Raw genomic sequence first — 14900 nt, 5'->3', positions numbered from 1 at the left:
ATAAAGGGGAGGAGTCAAGGGAGAGGAAATTACTTTATATTATTTCTTATGCCCCCTTTTAACCTTGTACTTGTCAATCTAACGAACCAAACAGACAAGCGTTACAACACAGCTTATAAACCCCACTTTGAGCAGACACTCTGAAGGGATGAGCCGGTCTGCCACAGTAGGCTTCCAGCCACTGATCCACAGTCAGCCAACTTTACCCCAGCCCTATCCTCCTTCTGTAGGTGAAAACTGACACTAGATCTGCTTCTGAAGCAATAATGTCTGGCATCTTCTCTCAGGAGGCACTGTTTATTCCAGCTCATTCTCACCCGTAGGAGGAATGTCAAGGGGAGAATCTCAATTGCTTACACCTCGCTTCCTTTCTCCCCACCGCCTCTTCAAAAGTCATTGGACGAGAAAGCCAGAGGTCCCTCCCCTCTGACCTTCTCCTCTAATGGGTTTTGAGGAAGTGAGGAGTTGCAATTGAGATTCTCCCAAGGACTGTTAGAAAGGCAAAGGGGATGTGGTGTTGACATAATGAGACTTTACAGCTGTCATCCATTCCTCGATCTCTACGATCTCTACCTAATATGACACAGTCAGTCATGACTGTAGAATTATCAGCACCAGTGTTCAGGCCTATCTGACTAAAACCAATGCAGCCAGGAAAACATTGAACCAGTGACAATGTTTTCGATGCATCCACCATGCACTCTACCTCCTGTGTCATAGAAGTCCAGAACTCCTGGCAGAGACTTCAGGACACCTACATTTTGGGACCCTGCATTCACATAACAAGGAGTGTCAGTACAGTAGTCACAATGTGAAACGCCTGGATTAACAGCAGGGGAATACTACAAAAAGAGAAGGTTGGTGATTGAATAAAAGGCTTCCTTAAAAAAAATATATTTACAAATATAACACACCTACTCATTTCAGGGTTTTTGTTTTGACTATTTTCTACATTTTAGAATAATAGTGAAGACATCAAAACTATGATATAACATATGGAATCATGTAGTAAAAGTGTTAATTCTTCAAATTGCCTCCCTTTGCCTTGATGACAGCTTTACACACTCTCTCAACCAGCTTCACGAGGTAGTCACCTGGAATGCATTTCAATTAACTGGTGTGCCTTGTTAAAAATATATATATATTTAACCTTTATTTAACTAGGCAAGTCAGTTATGAACAAATTCTTAGTTACAATGAAGGTCTAACCCGACCAAACCCGGACGACGCTGGACCAATTGTGTGCCGCCCAATGAGATGCCCAATCATGGCCGGATGTGATGCAGCCTGAAGATAAACTTTTGTTAAAAGTTAATTTGTGGAATTTCTTTCCTTAATGCTTTTGAGCCAATCAGTTGTGTTGTGACAAGGTTGGGGGGTATACAGAAGATAGCCCTATTTGGTAAAAGACCAAGTCCATATTATGGCAAGAACAGCTCAAATTAGCATAGAGAAATGACAGTCCATCATTACTTTAAGACATGAAAGTCAGTCAATACGGAACATTTCAAGAACATTTGAAGTTCCTTCAAGAGCAGTCTCAAAAAACATCAAGCACTATGATGAAACTGTCTCTCATGAGGACCGCCAAAGGAAAGGAAGACCCAGAGTTACCTCTGCTGCAGAGGATAAGTTTGTTAGAGTTACCAGCCTCAGAAATTGCAGCTTCACAGAGTTCAAGTAACAGACACATCTCAACATCAACTGTTCAGAGGAGACTGCCTGAATGAGGCCTTCATGGTCTAATTGCTGCCAAGAAACTACTACTAAAGGACACCAATAATAAGAAGAGACTTGCTTGGGCCAAGAAACATGAGCAATGGACATTCGACCGGTGGAAATCTCTCCTCTGGTCCGCATGTGAATTCCCACTATGAAGCATGGAGGAGGAGGTGTGGGGGTGCTTTGCTGGTGACACTGTCAGTGATTTAGAATTCAAGGCAGACTTAACCAGCATGGCTACCACAGCATTCTGCAGCTATACACCATCCTATCTGGTTTGCGCTTCGTGGGACTATCAATTGTTGTTCAACAGGACAATGACAAAACTCACCTCCAGGCTGTGTAAGAGCTATTTGACCAAGAAGGAGAGTGATGGAGTTCTGCATCAGATAACCTGGCCTACACAATCACCTGACCTTAACCCAATTGAGATGGTTTAGGATGAGTTGGACCGCAGAGTGAAGGAAAAGCGTCCAACAAGTGCTCAGCATATGTGGGAACTCCTTCAAGACTGTTGGAAAAGCATTCCAGTTGAAGCTGGTTGAGAGAATGCCAAGCGTGTGCAAAGCTGTCATCAAGGCAAAGGATGGCTACTTTAAAAAGTCTCACTACTATCATTGGTTACACTAATTGCAGTGTGTCTACATAACCTGGTTCAATAATTCATGACATTACCCTGAGGAGGGCACAGTGATGCCGAAACGTTGGTAAATACACATTAAATTGCTGGGAGATTATACATGTAGTATGCGACTATTTTGATAGTTTATAGTTTATTCGCCGTTAGTCAGCACCTCCACACAAACTATTATTCTGGGTGTCGTTTTTTTTATATATCTACTTTAAAAATATAAAATATATTTTGAGTTGTTTAACACTTTTCTACATGATTCCATTATTTCATAGTTTTGATGATTTCAGTATTTTTCTAAATGGACAAAATAAGAAAAAATGAAGGACTTGATTGAATGAGTATGTTAGGTATGTCCAAACGTTTGACTGATACTGTATGAGGTATTGACAGTCACATACTACTGAATATCAACTATGACGCTGTCGATGTTTACAACATCACAATTGAATATGAAATAGTCCAGCAAATTATACAAATGTCGCCAGACTTTTAAAAACTTTTTGGAAAGGGTGATAAAATGTCGCGATATGCGCAATGTCCTCCTCTGCTCTTTGTGGTTGTCTCAACCAATAAAATCTCGCTCTGGGTTCCTGCTTCTAGCTTCCATTACACCACGACACGCACCACCACCAGTTAGTAAGCGGTGTCGGTTTAAAGGCTTTAGACCACCTAACAATAGTGCCATGAACATAAGCAAAAAATAATTTACAGTAATATAATATATCAACTGTATCTTTAAGGTTCATTCATTCGGAAATTGACAAAATAAGAAAAGACGAGCGAAACCTAAGGGACGTCGACAACCCGGCAAACAAAGAGATCCCTTCTCGACGACAACATTTTTCCTCAATATTCTTTAGTTATGAGTCATGTGGCCGTCGAAAATTTACACGGTCTAGAACAGCAGGTGAGTTTTCTGTATTTATTTTTGTGTTCATATCTATAACACGTAGAACGAGTCTGAAAATGCAGTCGTGGATACCAAGCTAGCTGGTTAGCTTTGCTCGCTAGCTACGTTATAGCTGTAACTGCGTGTGTTGTCTAATCTCTGGGTAAAATGGAGGCCGGTGGGTGATAATGGTTGGTGACGATGGCGGTGCTTCACGTTCAACAATTCAGTATTTCTCACAATTGGATTGATCCTTAACTATACCTCAAAGACATGCAATCTAAACCCTATGTTCAATGTTGGTGACTTTCACTTTATCTTGCTTTTATTCACTTGAGCTGATTGTTAGCCTGCTTGCTAGTTTGGCCTCTAGTTAGCGTTAGGTACGCTAACATGAAAGCTAGCTGGCTACATTTTCTTCTGCGTCACTGTGACATTGTTTTAATCCCGAATGAACAAAGCGTGTTTATGCTTTGCACAGTTCCTGGCTAGCAACGACTGCATTGTTTGGTTTTGTGTTGTGCTATAGATTTTGTTGCCATGTTAAAGAACCTGTCATTGTTAAGTCATCCAGTTGTTTTTGTCACCTGTAATGTTAGTCCAACCGACAGTATCCAGGAAAACACCCATTCATTTGGTATGGAAGCATTATAAAATGAGTCTTGCTGTAACTGCATTTGCAAATGCAACATTTGTCTGTTAAATATGGTCAAACGTGGAAGATGAAACCCAACACAATTAGTAAGCTGTCATCAAATTTCTGATAGTCAGCAGATGCTTATTTGACATGTGCTTGGAAGTGTGAAAGGATGTTGGGTTGGTGGGAGGGCAATTTATTTTGACACAGGAAATAAGACCCCCTTTGAGCCATGTTGGTCACGCTCCTTGATAACCTGTATTTGTCTGTTAAAGCAAAGGACTCGAGGGGAAGAACTAAGGTAGCAGTATATACATTTGAGCAGAGAATAATCCAGTCCAGCTCTGTAACGTTAATTGGAGTGTTTTGGTAGGGTGTTAGGCAACGAATTCAAGCTATGGTTCTGGTGTTGCACTTTGTATTCCATGTTATAGAGAAGCTTCCCATGAACACACAATACATTATTTCCTGATGATAGAATTTACCATTGCTGATATCAAATGTTCAAGTGATCTAAAAGGTCGCGACAGGTCACTGTCAATCCCCAGTCAATGATGGCACCAAATCACGTTTCTGAATTCTTAAATTAAACACATATTGTCCAATATTTCAAGACAGGGTGGTCATACTATTAGGACATTTTCGGGTCTGATGTAGAACAGATTATTCAAATAAAATAAATGATTAACTTAAAATGCTATGTTATGCAAATTAGGCACTTCAAATGCAAACCAGGCAGTACAGAATACATCATTACTGTAATTTACACACACACACACACACACACACACACACACAGTCTAATGGCGTCTGCATGCTTCCCATCCGCAATAATTTGGGGACAGTTTGTGCAATTATTATAACATTGTTACATTTTTGTTCAGTTTTTTTAATTGGCAGTTCACGCCCCATGGTTTGATAGTCAGCAGTATGGATTCTTCAATGAAGTGTGTTGACATTCCAAGGAGAGTCATATTTTTCACTTTAGAAATAATGCACCAATAATCTTTGTTAGATAAAAAAATATATATTTGGCAAAAACCTCAATGATTTACAGATTTCTTGAGTTGTCTATTTTGACCAAGTGGCTACGGCGTCTCAAGATGGACAAAAAGTACTATTGCATCTTTTTTCTAGTTTTTCAAGCGGCCTTTTAAGGGAGTATACGAGCACACTCATTCGTCGACGCATGCGGAAGGCTTAAGACACTTCTCAGCATCCGCACACACACATCACACACTTCTCACTAAGTCTGAACTGTAACATGGAAAGCTACTGGTCTAATAACGTACACTACATGGACAAAAGTATGTGGACACATGCTCGTCGAACATCTAATTTCAAAATCATAGGCATTAATATGGATTTGGTCGATCCCCCCTTTGCTGCTACAACAGCCTCCACTCTTCTAGGAAGGCTTTCCACTAGATTTGAGAACATAGCTGCAGGCACTTGCTGCCATTTAGCCACAAGCATTAGTGAGGCCGGGCACTGGTGGTGGGTGATTAGGGCTGGATTGCAGTCGGCGTTCCAATTCATTCCAAAGGTATTCGATGGGGTTGAGGTCAGGGCTCTTTGCAGGCCAGTCAAGTTCTTCCACACCGTTCGCCACAAACCATTGATGTATGGGCCTCGCTTTGTGCACGGGGGCATTGTTATGCTGAAACAGGAAAGGGCTTTCCCCAAACTGTTGCTATAAAGGTGGAAGCACAGAATCATCTAGAATGTCATTGCATGCTGTAGCGTTAAGACCTCCCTTCACTAGAAATAAGGGTCCTATACCAAACAGATAAAAACAGCCCCAGACCATTATTCCTCCTCCACCATATTTTTACAGTTGGCACTACGCAAACCCATATTTGTCCATCGGACTGCCAGATGGTGAAACGTGATTCATCAAACCAGAGCACGTGTTTCCACTGCTTCAGAGTCCACAGGAGGCCAGCGCTACACCACTCCAGCCAATGCGTTGTGCATGGGGATCTTAGGCTTGTGTGCGGCTGATCAGCCATGGGAACCCTTTTCATGAAGCTCCCGACTAACAGGTCTTGTGCTGATGCTTCCAGAGGCAGTTTGGAACTCGGTAGTGAGTGTTGCAACCGAGGACAGATTTGTACGTGCTTCAGCAGTCCCGTTCTGTTAACCAAATTACTTGACAGAAAGGTGGCATCTTATGACAGTGCCACGTTGAAAGTCGTTGATCTCTTCGGTGAGGCCATTCTACTGCCAGTGTTTGTCTATGGAGATTGCATGGTTGTGTGCTCGATACACCTGTCAGCAACGGGTATGGCTGAAATCCACTAATTTGAAAGGGTGTCCACGTACTTTTGTATTATAATGTTTCATAAAGTACAGTATTGGGATTTTTGGACAACTGATACTTTGTTTTAAAAAATGCTATGTTTTTTCTTTTAGTGATAACAGATTTGTTTACAGCATTTAAAATTTAAAACATTTTTTTTTATACCTTGGTCCATTATTTCTCCCACACCGAACACCCTAGTTTTGGGTCTGTATTCCTGTAGCCCAGGGCTGCCCAACTTTCTTCCTGGAGATCTACTGTCCTGTAGGTTCAGTCCAACCCAAATTTAGCATATCTGATTCAGCTAGTTAATAAGGTCTTGTTGAGCAGCTAAATGGTAGAATCAGGTGTGTTAAATTAGTTGTACGGTAGATCTCCAGGAAGAGGGTTGTGCAGTCCTGATCTAGCCTATTGGCAGTTTTGAGTGTCTGCCTTGTAAGAAAGTATCTTTTGTTGCTTGCAAAGGTACACCCACGGTAGACTGCTCTGCAAAATGTACAATTGAAACTTACTGTATGGATTGTGGTGGTGGTGGGGGGCAACGACACTAGACGGGAGTTCCCTGCTTCACATATGTATAATGGGGAAAGCACTAGTATAAGGGATATTCATGTCTTTCTGCTTTCTGGAGATCAACAGTTTGTCACGCTTATCAACAGATGGTCACACTATCCAAATAAAGTAACTGCCGGCGTAGGTTAGGGAAAGGGTTGGGATAAGTGTTGGGGTTAGTAGATTGGTAGTTGAAATGAAACTGTAGAGCATCTATAGATGGAGTGTTACCCAGTTTGTGTCACCCTTTGTCTTGCAGCTTACTGTCCTATGTGCATGTTTAGAATGACATTTATCCGTAACAGTGTTAACAGTAGTACTTAACTATACGTTTCATTTTCTGTTTCAGCTTGCTGTCCTAGGCTTGAACAATGCTGATGGGCAGGGCGGAGGCACTGGCAGTAAGTGATCTCTACTCTTTGAGCCAAAGGACATCTAACTTGTGTTATGGTGATCCTTTTCTTTTTGATCACTTGGTCTGAAGCAGCCCTCACTCTTATCCTTTCCTTCAGGGCCATTGGGTGGTTCAAGGACTGAATATAACCCACCCCCCAGGTTGCCTTTTTAATACATAGTTCATACCCCAAAGCCAAAAACTTGTCAGATGTTTTCAGACCTTAGAAGTGGTCTGAAGTTGAGCTGAGTTAGTGTTCTGCGGGAATCTGCAGATAAATTATTGGTACCATCCAATCACGGGCCCACAAAACAACCCATTCCTGACATCACTGGCCTTTGTGGGAAAGAGACTAGAGTATGGAGCTTTAAACTATTGGGACTGACTCACATTTCCATCAGTATTACTAGGTTAATTTAGGTGTAAGATGCCATCAAGTGATTTTAATTTCACTTGTTTATTTTTAGCCAAATCATGCTCTTATCATTTATGAAATAGCAGAAACGCCATTAAGTTTTCAGTTTCCTTATTTGGGGTACAAGACAGTTTACATTTTTTATTTTATTATTTGTTTAATCAAACAGGCCAGAGGCTACTTAATACCTATTAAATTAAAGGGATTGAGACATCCCTAGAATAAGACTAGGAACCCATTAGACCTGTGACGTGTTTGTCCGTTTGTGTACAGTACTGCCCTTGTGTTCACAAGTCTGTCTCTCTAGGGACCTGTTACATTCCACCTCATTTACGGAACCAAGAGGCTTCCAAAAATGGTAAGTGTCGTCCCCCCATCAACACTACCACCTCTATGAGGTATGCCAGTTGGACACCGTAAAAATGCCCTGGCCCCCTAGTGGTCAAGGATGCCATAATGCATTCTAGTGGACCATAATAAACATTTCACTAAATTGATTGAGCAAGCAACAATGCTGTGAAATTCCCTCAACTAAAAAAGCAGACAATTAGCTTTAGTTTTATCTTGGCCATTTATTCTCGCTGGGCTAGGACATGGTCAGCTAGAGGGTGACCTGGATGTATTGATTTTCTCCACTAGTTGGAAACAATGGCGTAAAGGTTGCGTTAGAATCCCCATCTTATATAGCCAGCCGCTTGTTTTTATTTCATCCCAAAAGTCACTACAGGAAGACACACACAACCGTGCATATCCGGTATCCTGGAGTCCATTTTGTGACAGCATCTGGGAACTGCGTTGACAAACCATCAACCACTCCATTTCCCTGCTCTTACTGGCCAACATTCGCAGTACATCGGCAGCATGTTTTTATCATGAAGCCCCCCATGACAGGTTTTTTTTTTTTTTGCAGCAGGTGCTTCTCTAGACCGAGCGCCTTGTCAATGGCACCAGGAAGCTGTAAGTCCCTTTACAGTCCTCTCTTTGGCTGAGGGAAGCTCTGGTGTTTTTCATTGTAAATGTTATCTTTATTTTATTCTGCATGTTTTAATTAAATTGCCTACCAGAACAGTGGTCTCACTCAATTCGATTAGAAAACAAGGCCACGTGCATTTCGACAAGGGGACTGGGGGCTCAAATTACATCTTTAAAACCACATTCCCATGGGTGAAACGAAGACACGACTGGCTTTTTCCTGCATTAAGGGTGTTGGCATCCCCTCACATGCTTACATTTTGTTCAAATGCAAAAAGCCTCCATTTTTTTTATGTCATTCCAACATACTGCTTAATTGCAATGTTTCCATTTATTTGTGTGGAATTTAAAGTGGTAGGTTTTAGCAAATTAATGCTGCTTGCATAACAAATGTTCCTTAATCAGGACCCTAGTTAATGAGCCAAATTATTATTATATATATTTTTTAATTTTTACCCCATTTTTCTCCCCAATTTCGTAGTATCCATTTGTTGTAGTAGCTACTATCTTGTCACATCGCAGATGTACGGGCTCGGGAGAGACGAAGGTTGTAAGTCACGCGTCCTCCGATACACAACCCAACCAAGCTGCACTGCTTCTTAACACAATGCGCATCCAACCCGGAAGCCAGCCGCACCAATGTGTCGGAGGAAACACCGTGCACCTGGCAACCTTGGTTAGCGCGCACTGCCCCCGGCCCGCCACAGGAGTCGCTGGTGCGCGATGAGACAAGGCCATCCCTACCGGCCAAGCCCTGCCTAACCCGGACGACGCTAGGCCAATTGTGCGTCGCCCCACGGACCTCCCGGACGCGACCGGTTACGTCAGAGCCTGGGCGCGAACCCAGGGACTCTGATGGCACAGCTGGCGCTGCAGTACAGCGCCGTTAACCACTGCGCCACCCGGGAGGCCAATGAGCCAAATTATTGACTTGTGTAGGCTGTTTTATTGTATGGATTGCACATTGTTTACTGGGAAAATAATCCAGGTCTTTTTTAATTGAAGTATTTCCCTTTTCAGAGGCATCCATGAGGTAACAAGTGGTGGGTGTCTGGGATGGTAAAGCCAAAGGAACCAAGAAGGGCGTGGTTCCATTGTGCCCCTAACTCCTACTAGCTCTAAAGGACCTCAACACATTTCTTACAGCCATCCAGGTCGTTCTAATCTGTGAACATAGAAAGGCTAAGGGGAAGTAGCTAGAGGCTGAAATGGAACTAGGCCTACTTGGTCCAAATGTCTCTTCCTATAGGGTCCGTTACTGCCTACCGCCGTTGTGCCCTTGAGTAAGGCACTACCTCTAAGTGCTCTACGGGTGCTGCTCTGCCGCTGCCCCTGTGTTGCTCCCAGCCTGTGGTGTCTGTGAGATTGGGTACTGTGACAGCAACAACTAAAGAATATCTGTGCAAATGGACCAATAAAAAAAGTATTGTATTGACTGTGTGAGGAGGAAACCCTCTTGTACTATGGGAGTCACCATGTCTCCCCTCTATTTCCTTTCTGTTTTTACCCAAGATATGCCTGGCGGTTGGGACGGTGGACGCAGCAACGGCTTCGTGCAGAATGGTTACCACGACAACCGCATGAATGGGGGCAACCGGTACAACAGTGGCCCGCCTCGCATGGAGAGGGGCAGGGGGGGTGGAGGTTTCCGTGGTGGCAGGGGCGGGTCCTACAACCCGGTACAGCCTATGCAGAATGTCGGCATGTTTGGAGTCTACGACAACAAAGATGGCGGCGGCTGGAACACGACTAAAGATACGTACACCAGCTTCGGCGCGCGTCCTGATAGGGGGAAGTCTGCCTTTTTCAACAACGGTGGGAGTGCACCCCGAGGAAGGTGAGAACTAGAGAATTCACTCCCAAGCCCTTAGCCAACAGTTAATCAGGTTCCTCAAAGTCCGGGGCTGTACCATGAGGCAACTCATTAGCAAGCTAGCTCTTCCTGACCCCTGTGGTTATGTTATGCTTGACAGTTACCAGCGTGGAGGGTTTGGAGGCAGTGGAAACAGCCGCTGGGTGGAGGAGTCCAGGGATGACGAGGACTGGTCCAAACCCACTCAGGCCAATGAGCGCCTGGAACAGTGAGTAGTAACCTAACCTTACCCCCCTTTCTGCATACTAATGGTATTTCAATAATGAGGAGTTAACAATGTCATTTTACAATACATCACTATCTGCTGTCCCTGTCCTTTATCAATATCCCCTCTAGTTAAAATGGTCAAGTAGACCTTTCTGTCACTTTCCTGACCTGTGTTTCTGCTTCTCCCCAGGGAGCTGTTCGCTGGTGGTAACACAGGGATTAACTTTGACAATTACGATGACATTCCTGTTGAGGCCACTGGCCAAAACTGCCCCCATCACATTGACAGCGTGAGTCCCCAAGTATTCTAGCTAAATAACCCTGTCTCAGATCCAGTAGCCCGCATGTCCTATTAGTCAGCATTTTGTTAGTATTCTTCAAAACCAGAAGTGTTTCCCATGGGCTCTACTGAGCAGCTTGTGTGGTGCTGTTGATCCCCCTGCACATATCCTCCCCCTGAAACAGAGTTGTGTGAAAGCTGTTGGTGCTCATTTGAGTGACTGGTTCGTCTTCGTATTTCAGTTCCAAGATGTAGAGATGGGAGAGATCATAATGAGTAACATCGCCCTGACCCGCTACACTCGGCCCACTCCGGTCCAGAAGTACGCCATTCCAATTATCAAGAACAAGAGGGACCTGATGGCCTGCGCCCAGACAGGTTAGAACCAGACCAAACTACAACCACTCCAAATTGGATTGGTCTGGAGAGCTATATGCAGATATGACTTACGACAACTGTATTGTACTGTAGTTGATTTAAGTATAGGTATATGACTAATATAAACTGGTCTCTCAGGTTCCGGTAAGACTGCTGCGTTCCTGTTGCCTGTACTGAGTCAGATCTACACTGAAGGCCCAGGAGAAGCCCTCGCTGCCCAGAAGTCTGGAGGACAGGACAACGGAAAGTATGGTCGCCGTAAGCAGTACCCCCTCGCTCTGGTCCTGGCCCCCACCAGAGAACTGGCCCTGCAGATCTATGAAGAGGCCAGAAAGGTAAGCAAGTGCCCCCCCCCCTCACCTGGGATGTTATTTGCGGGTGTAGCAAAATGCTTGACACATCCACACAATGTGACCACACACACACAGAGAGGACAGACATCCCATCAGCATCAATACCAGCTAGGTCGGTAGCGGTCTGCCAGTGGGCCTCTGTCTCTTTGTCTCTGTTTTTGTGTTGACGGCCAACCAGCCAAGGTTGTAATTAGGGAACTGCAGTGTAACACACAACCATTGTTTGTGCTCTCCTTTCTCTCATCTCTTGTCCCTTTCACTGCCTTCCCTCTCTGTACCCCATATTCCCCCTCTTCCACCCCTCTCTCCTGCTGTAGTTTGCATACCGGTCCCGTGTGCGTCCTTGTGTGGTGTACGGAGGGGCTGACATTGGCCAGCAGATCAGAGACCTGGAGCGAGGCTGTCACCTGCTGGTGGCTACACCTGGACGCCTGGTGGACATGATGGAGAGGGGCAAGATCGGCCTCGACTACTGCAAGTGAGTAGACTTCCAACATGCTGGACTGCTGGCAGACTGAGCTGTCTGAGATATAACTTCTGGTTCTTGACTTCATTGTTTTTGAAGAGGTGCAGACAAGTTACAATGCCCCAGGACCCAGTCACTAGGCACTTTACCTAAATGAATAACCTAAGCCTTATTCGCATTGGATTAGTTTTACTGGGGGAGATGGGAGTTATCTAATTATGTGAACAAATCACCACATCTGTAATTTAAGTCCTGTCCAAATCTTCCATGTCAGTCATTTTTAAGTAGCAGGAGAGTAATAAATCCAGCTGGGAAAACCTATCATTTTTCAACTATCTCCTGATGCAGCTTATTAGACTATTGATTAGTTGAATTGGCCTGCTGGACAGGAAAGGAATACTACATGCCCATGAGTCTCTGACTGATGGGGAAACAGGTCTACAGCCAATCCCTGACCCTGTCTCTGTTAGTTACCTGGTGCTGGATGAGGCTGACCGGATGTTGGACATGGGTTTTGAGCCCCAGATCAGACGCATCGTGGAGCAGGACACCATGCCCCCTAAAGGCATCCGTCAGACCATGATGTTCAGCGCTACCTTCCCCAAGGAGATCCAGGTACTCACACCCACATGGTGTTCAACTCCCTTTCCTAAAGAGATCATGGTACATGGACAATAATTGTTACTCTCCAGTCCCCACAATTGCTTATGTATTTGTCAAAGTATTGTGCTTAATGAGGAAAGGTGTTATTTGCCATATGTCCTCTCTATGGTGTATTAACCCACCTTTCCACACACATTTAATAAACTGTCCTCCATGTTGGCTCCACATCAATAACACAAACCCCTCGGTCAGATCCTGGCGCGTGACTTCCTGGAGGAGTACATCTTCCTGGCGGTGGGACGTGTGGGCTCCACCTCTGAGAACATCACCCAGAAGGTGGTGTGGGTGGAGGACGGTGATAAGAGATCCTTCCTCCTGGACTTGCTCAATGCTACAGGTAACTACCTGGACTATACCTGTCACTGGCTCAACCCCCTCTCCTGTCCCTGTCTGTTAGTCTTACTTACTGGAACTTTTACTTGTAGTGCAGGGTTTCTCAAAGCTCATCCTGGGGACTCGCTCACTGTGTTCTGGATTTTATTCCAATTGAGCAACAATTGTATATACATTGATATGTGGTTGGTAAGGGCATTCAGTTATCTGAAGGAAGCTTTGATTGGTTGAAATTCAGTTGAAATGAAAACCTGCGTGGACAGTGGGTGTTTGAGGACTGGAGTTGAGAAACCCTGTGTTTAAATAGCCCCTCTGTGTCTTATGAATATGTTGACTTGGATCAGTTGGGCTCGGTGGAATCTGCAACGGCATTATTTCCCAACATCAGCTAACTAAAATCTAACTAAATCCTGAAGCTAATCATTGTTTGAATATGCGGACATGTCTTTGATAGGACAACTTACCAGCAGATTCCACCTGCTCCTAACACTAGGCTAGTTCCTGAAAGCTTGTCAGATGTAAGCTATAGATCTTAGAAGATGGGTAACCATTCAGCTGTGAGGGTCTAGTATTGATTGCATTAGGTATTCTGTTCTTTCAGATGGTCATAAGCCTGGGTTTTGTTCAGTGGGCAGTTTGTGTGTTGAACGTGACCCAGTGTTGGTAGTGTCATAGGGTCAGATGTGAGGTGAAGACTTGTACTCTAGCTTAGGCATGTTGGCTATCATAAACTTACCCTGCCTAGTATCCCCAACCCCCAGTTACTCCTATGCAGAGCCATGTACACAGAGTTCAGGAAACCATCCTCCATGTTGGCACCAAATGTTCCTCAACAATAACATTCTAATAATGAGGTCGTATTAGAACTTGTTGGTACCATTAATGGCGGCCATTGGGTTTTCTGAACTCTGTTGGCTAACCTCCCCCTTTTTAATGTCACTTATGAACTGTTGAAACTGCAATGAGTTTATCATCGGGTTTGGTTTTATCCAAAGTCATTCCGAGCGAAGTTCAGGACAATGCAGGTGAAAACATAGAGAAACCTGGTAAGTAGGAGTTTATTATTACTAAAGTGGATGTAGAAGCTTGTATCTCATTTCATATTTCAGTTTATTGATTTATTGCTTGGCCTGTATTGGTTACCCATATTAGTCATCCATTTGTGTCCAGACGAGAAGGTCCCGTTGGTTCGGATCAACCATCTAGTGTGGTTGTCATTGTGAGGTCATTCACTGTTTTGAAGGGTGTTGTGTGTGTGTGGGGGGGTTGATTTGGGAATCTGTGACTGTTGATTTGCTTTGCCCACACCCTGCTTGCTACTGCAATCATATGCCATTTCTTACACGTATGCTTTTGTTATGATGGCCATGGCAGCTTGCAAAACTTTCACTGCAGGTAGAAAAATCAATAACATGATCCACTATTCTACCAGATGGAGAAACATGTTCAAACATATCTCATCTGAATGGGCTGTAACATTTTGAAGAAGCCCTCTGGTCATCATGCATCACGACTCACTGTAGAGTAGCCCGACACAGCTTTAGATATGCAGCTTTTCTTTGCCAGAGCCTCCATCTCTTAGCAACACTGGATGTTTCTCCTCTCTCTAAACACCCGTGGTGATTCAGCCCCCTCCTTTCCTCTCAGATCCACAACCACAGGGGGTAGTGGGTAGATGCTGTTTCCATACCTGTAATGTCTCCCCTGGGGCTCGTTTAGGAGGGTTCTGAGCAAGCACGGAACGTTGCAGATAGAAATGCCACGAATAGACCTGACGCTAACCCTCCCATGTCGGAAACGAGGCCATGTTTGTTATACTGAATCTATTTC

The 14900-nt window shown here is 44.1% G+C and overlaps 1 protein-coding gene across 3 annotated transcripts in view; it reads left to right on the top strand.

Annotated features, from left to right (window-relative positions):
• The first annotated feature begins 2939 nt into the window (after window positions 1-2939).
• ddx3xb (DEAD-box helicase 3 X-linked b) overlaps window positions 2940-14900 on the top strand; it is a 16254-nt gene continuing 4293 nt past the window's right edge. Inside the window, exons 1-12 of one of the 3 annotated variants that reach the window (XM_024443757.2) lie at window positions 2940-3263; window positions 7086-7137; window positions 7853-7903; window positions 10030-10354; window positions 10491-10598; window positions 10788-10887; window positions 11120-11255; window positions 11394-11590; window positions 11926-12086; window positions 12545-12689; window positions 12930-13074; window positions 14066-14116. In XM_024443757.2, coding sequence (XP_024299525.1) covers window positions 3219-3263; window positions 7086-7137; window positions 7853-7903; window positions 10030-10354; window positions 10491-10598; window positions 10788-10887; window positions 11120-11255; window positions 11394-11590; window positions 11926-12086; window positions 12545-12689; window positions 12930-13074; window positions 14066-14116 — 1516 coding nt within the window. In that variant the 5' untranslated portion in view covers window positions 2940-3218. The remainder of the gene's footprint in view (window positions 3264-7085; window positions 7138-7852; window positions 7904-10029; window positions 10355-10490; window positions 10599-10787; window positions 10888-11119; window positions 11256-11393; window positions 11591-11925; window positions 12087-12544; window positions 12690-12929; window positions 13075-14065; window positions 14117-14900) is intronic. The other 2 variants (XM_024443759.2, XM_024443758.2) reach the window with 2 other exon arrangements.

This window comes from Oncorhynchus tshawytscha, linkage group LG14 (genome assembly GCF_018296145.1).
Source record: "Oncorhynchus tshawytscha isolate Ot180627B linkage group LG14, Otsh_v2.0, whole genome shotgun sequence".
Classification (NCBI taxonomy): Eukaryota; Metazoa; Chordata; class Actinopteri; order Salmoniformes; family Salmonidae; genus Oncorhynchus; species Oncorhynchus tshawytscha.
The sequence above is the reverse complement of the archived record's forward strand: the minus strand, read 5'-3'. Positions and strand labels throughout refer to the sequence as shown.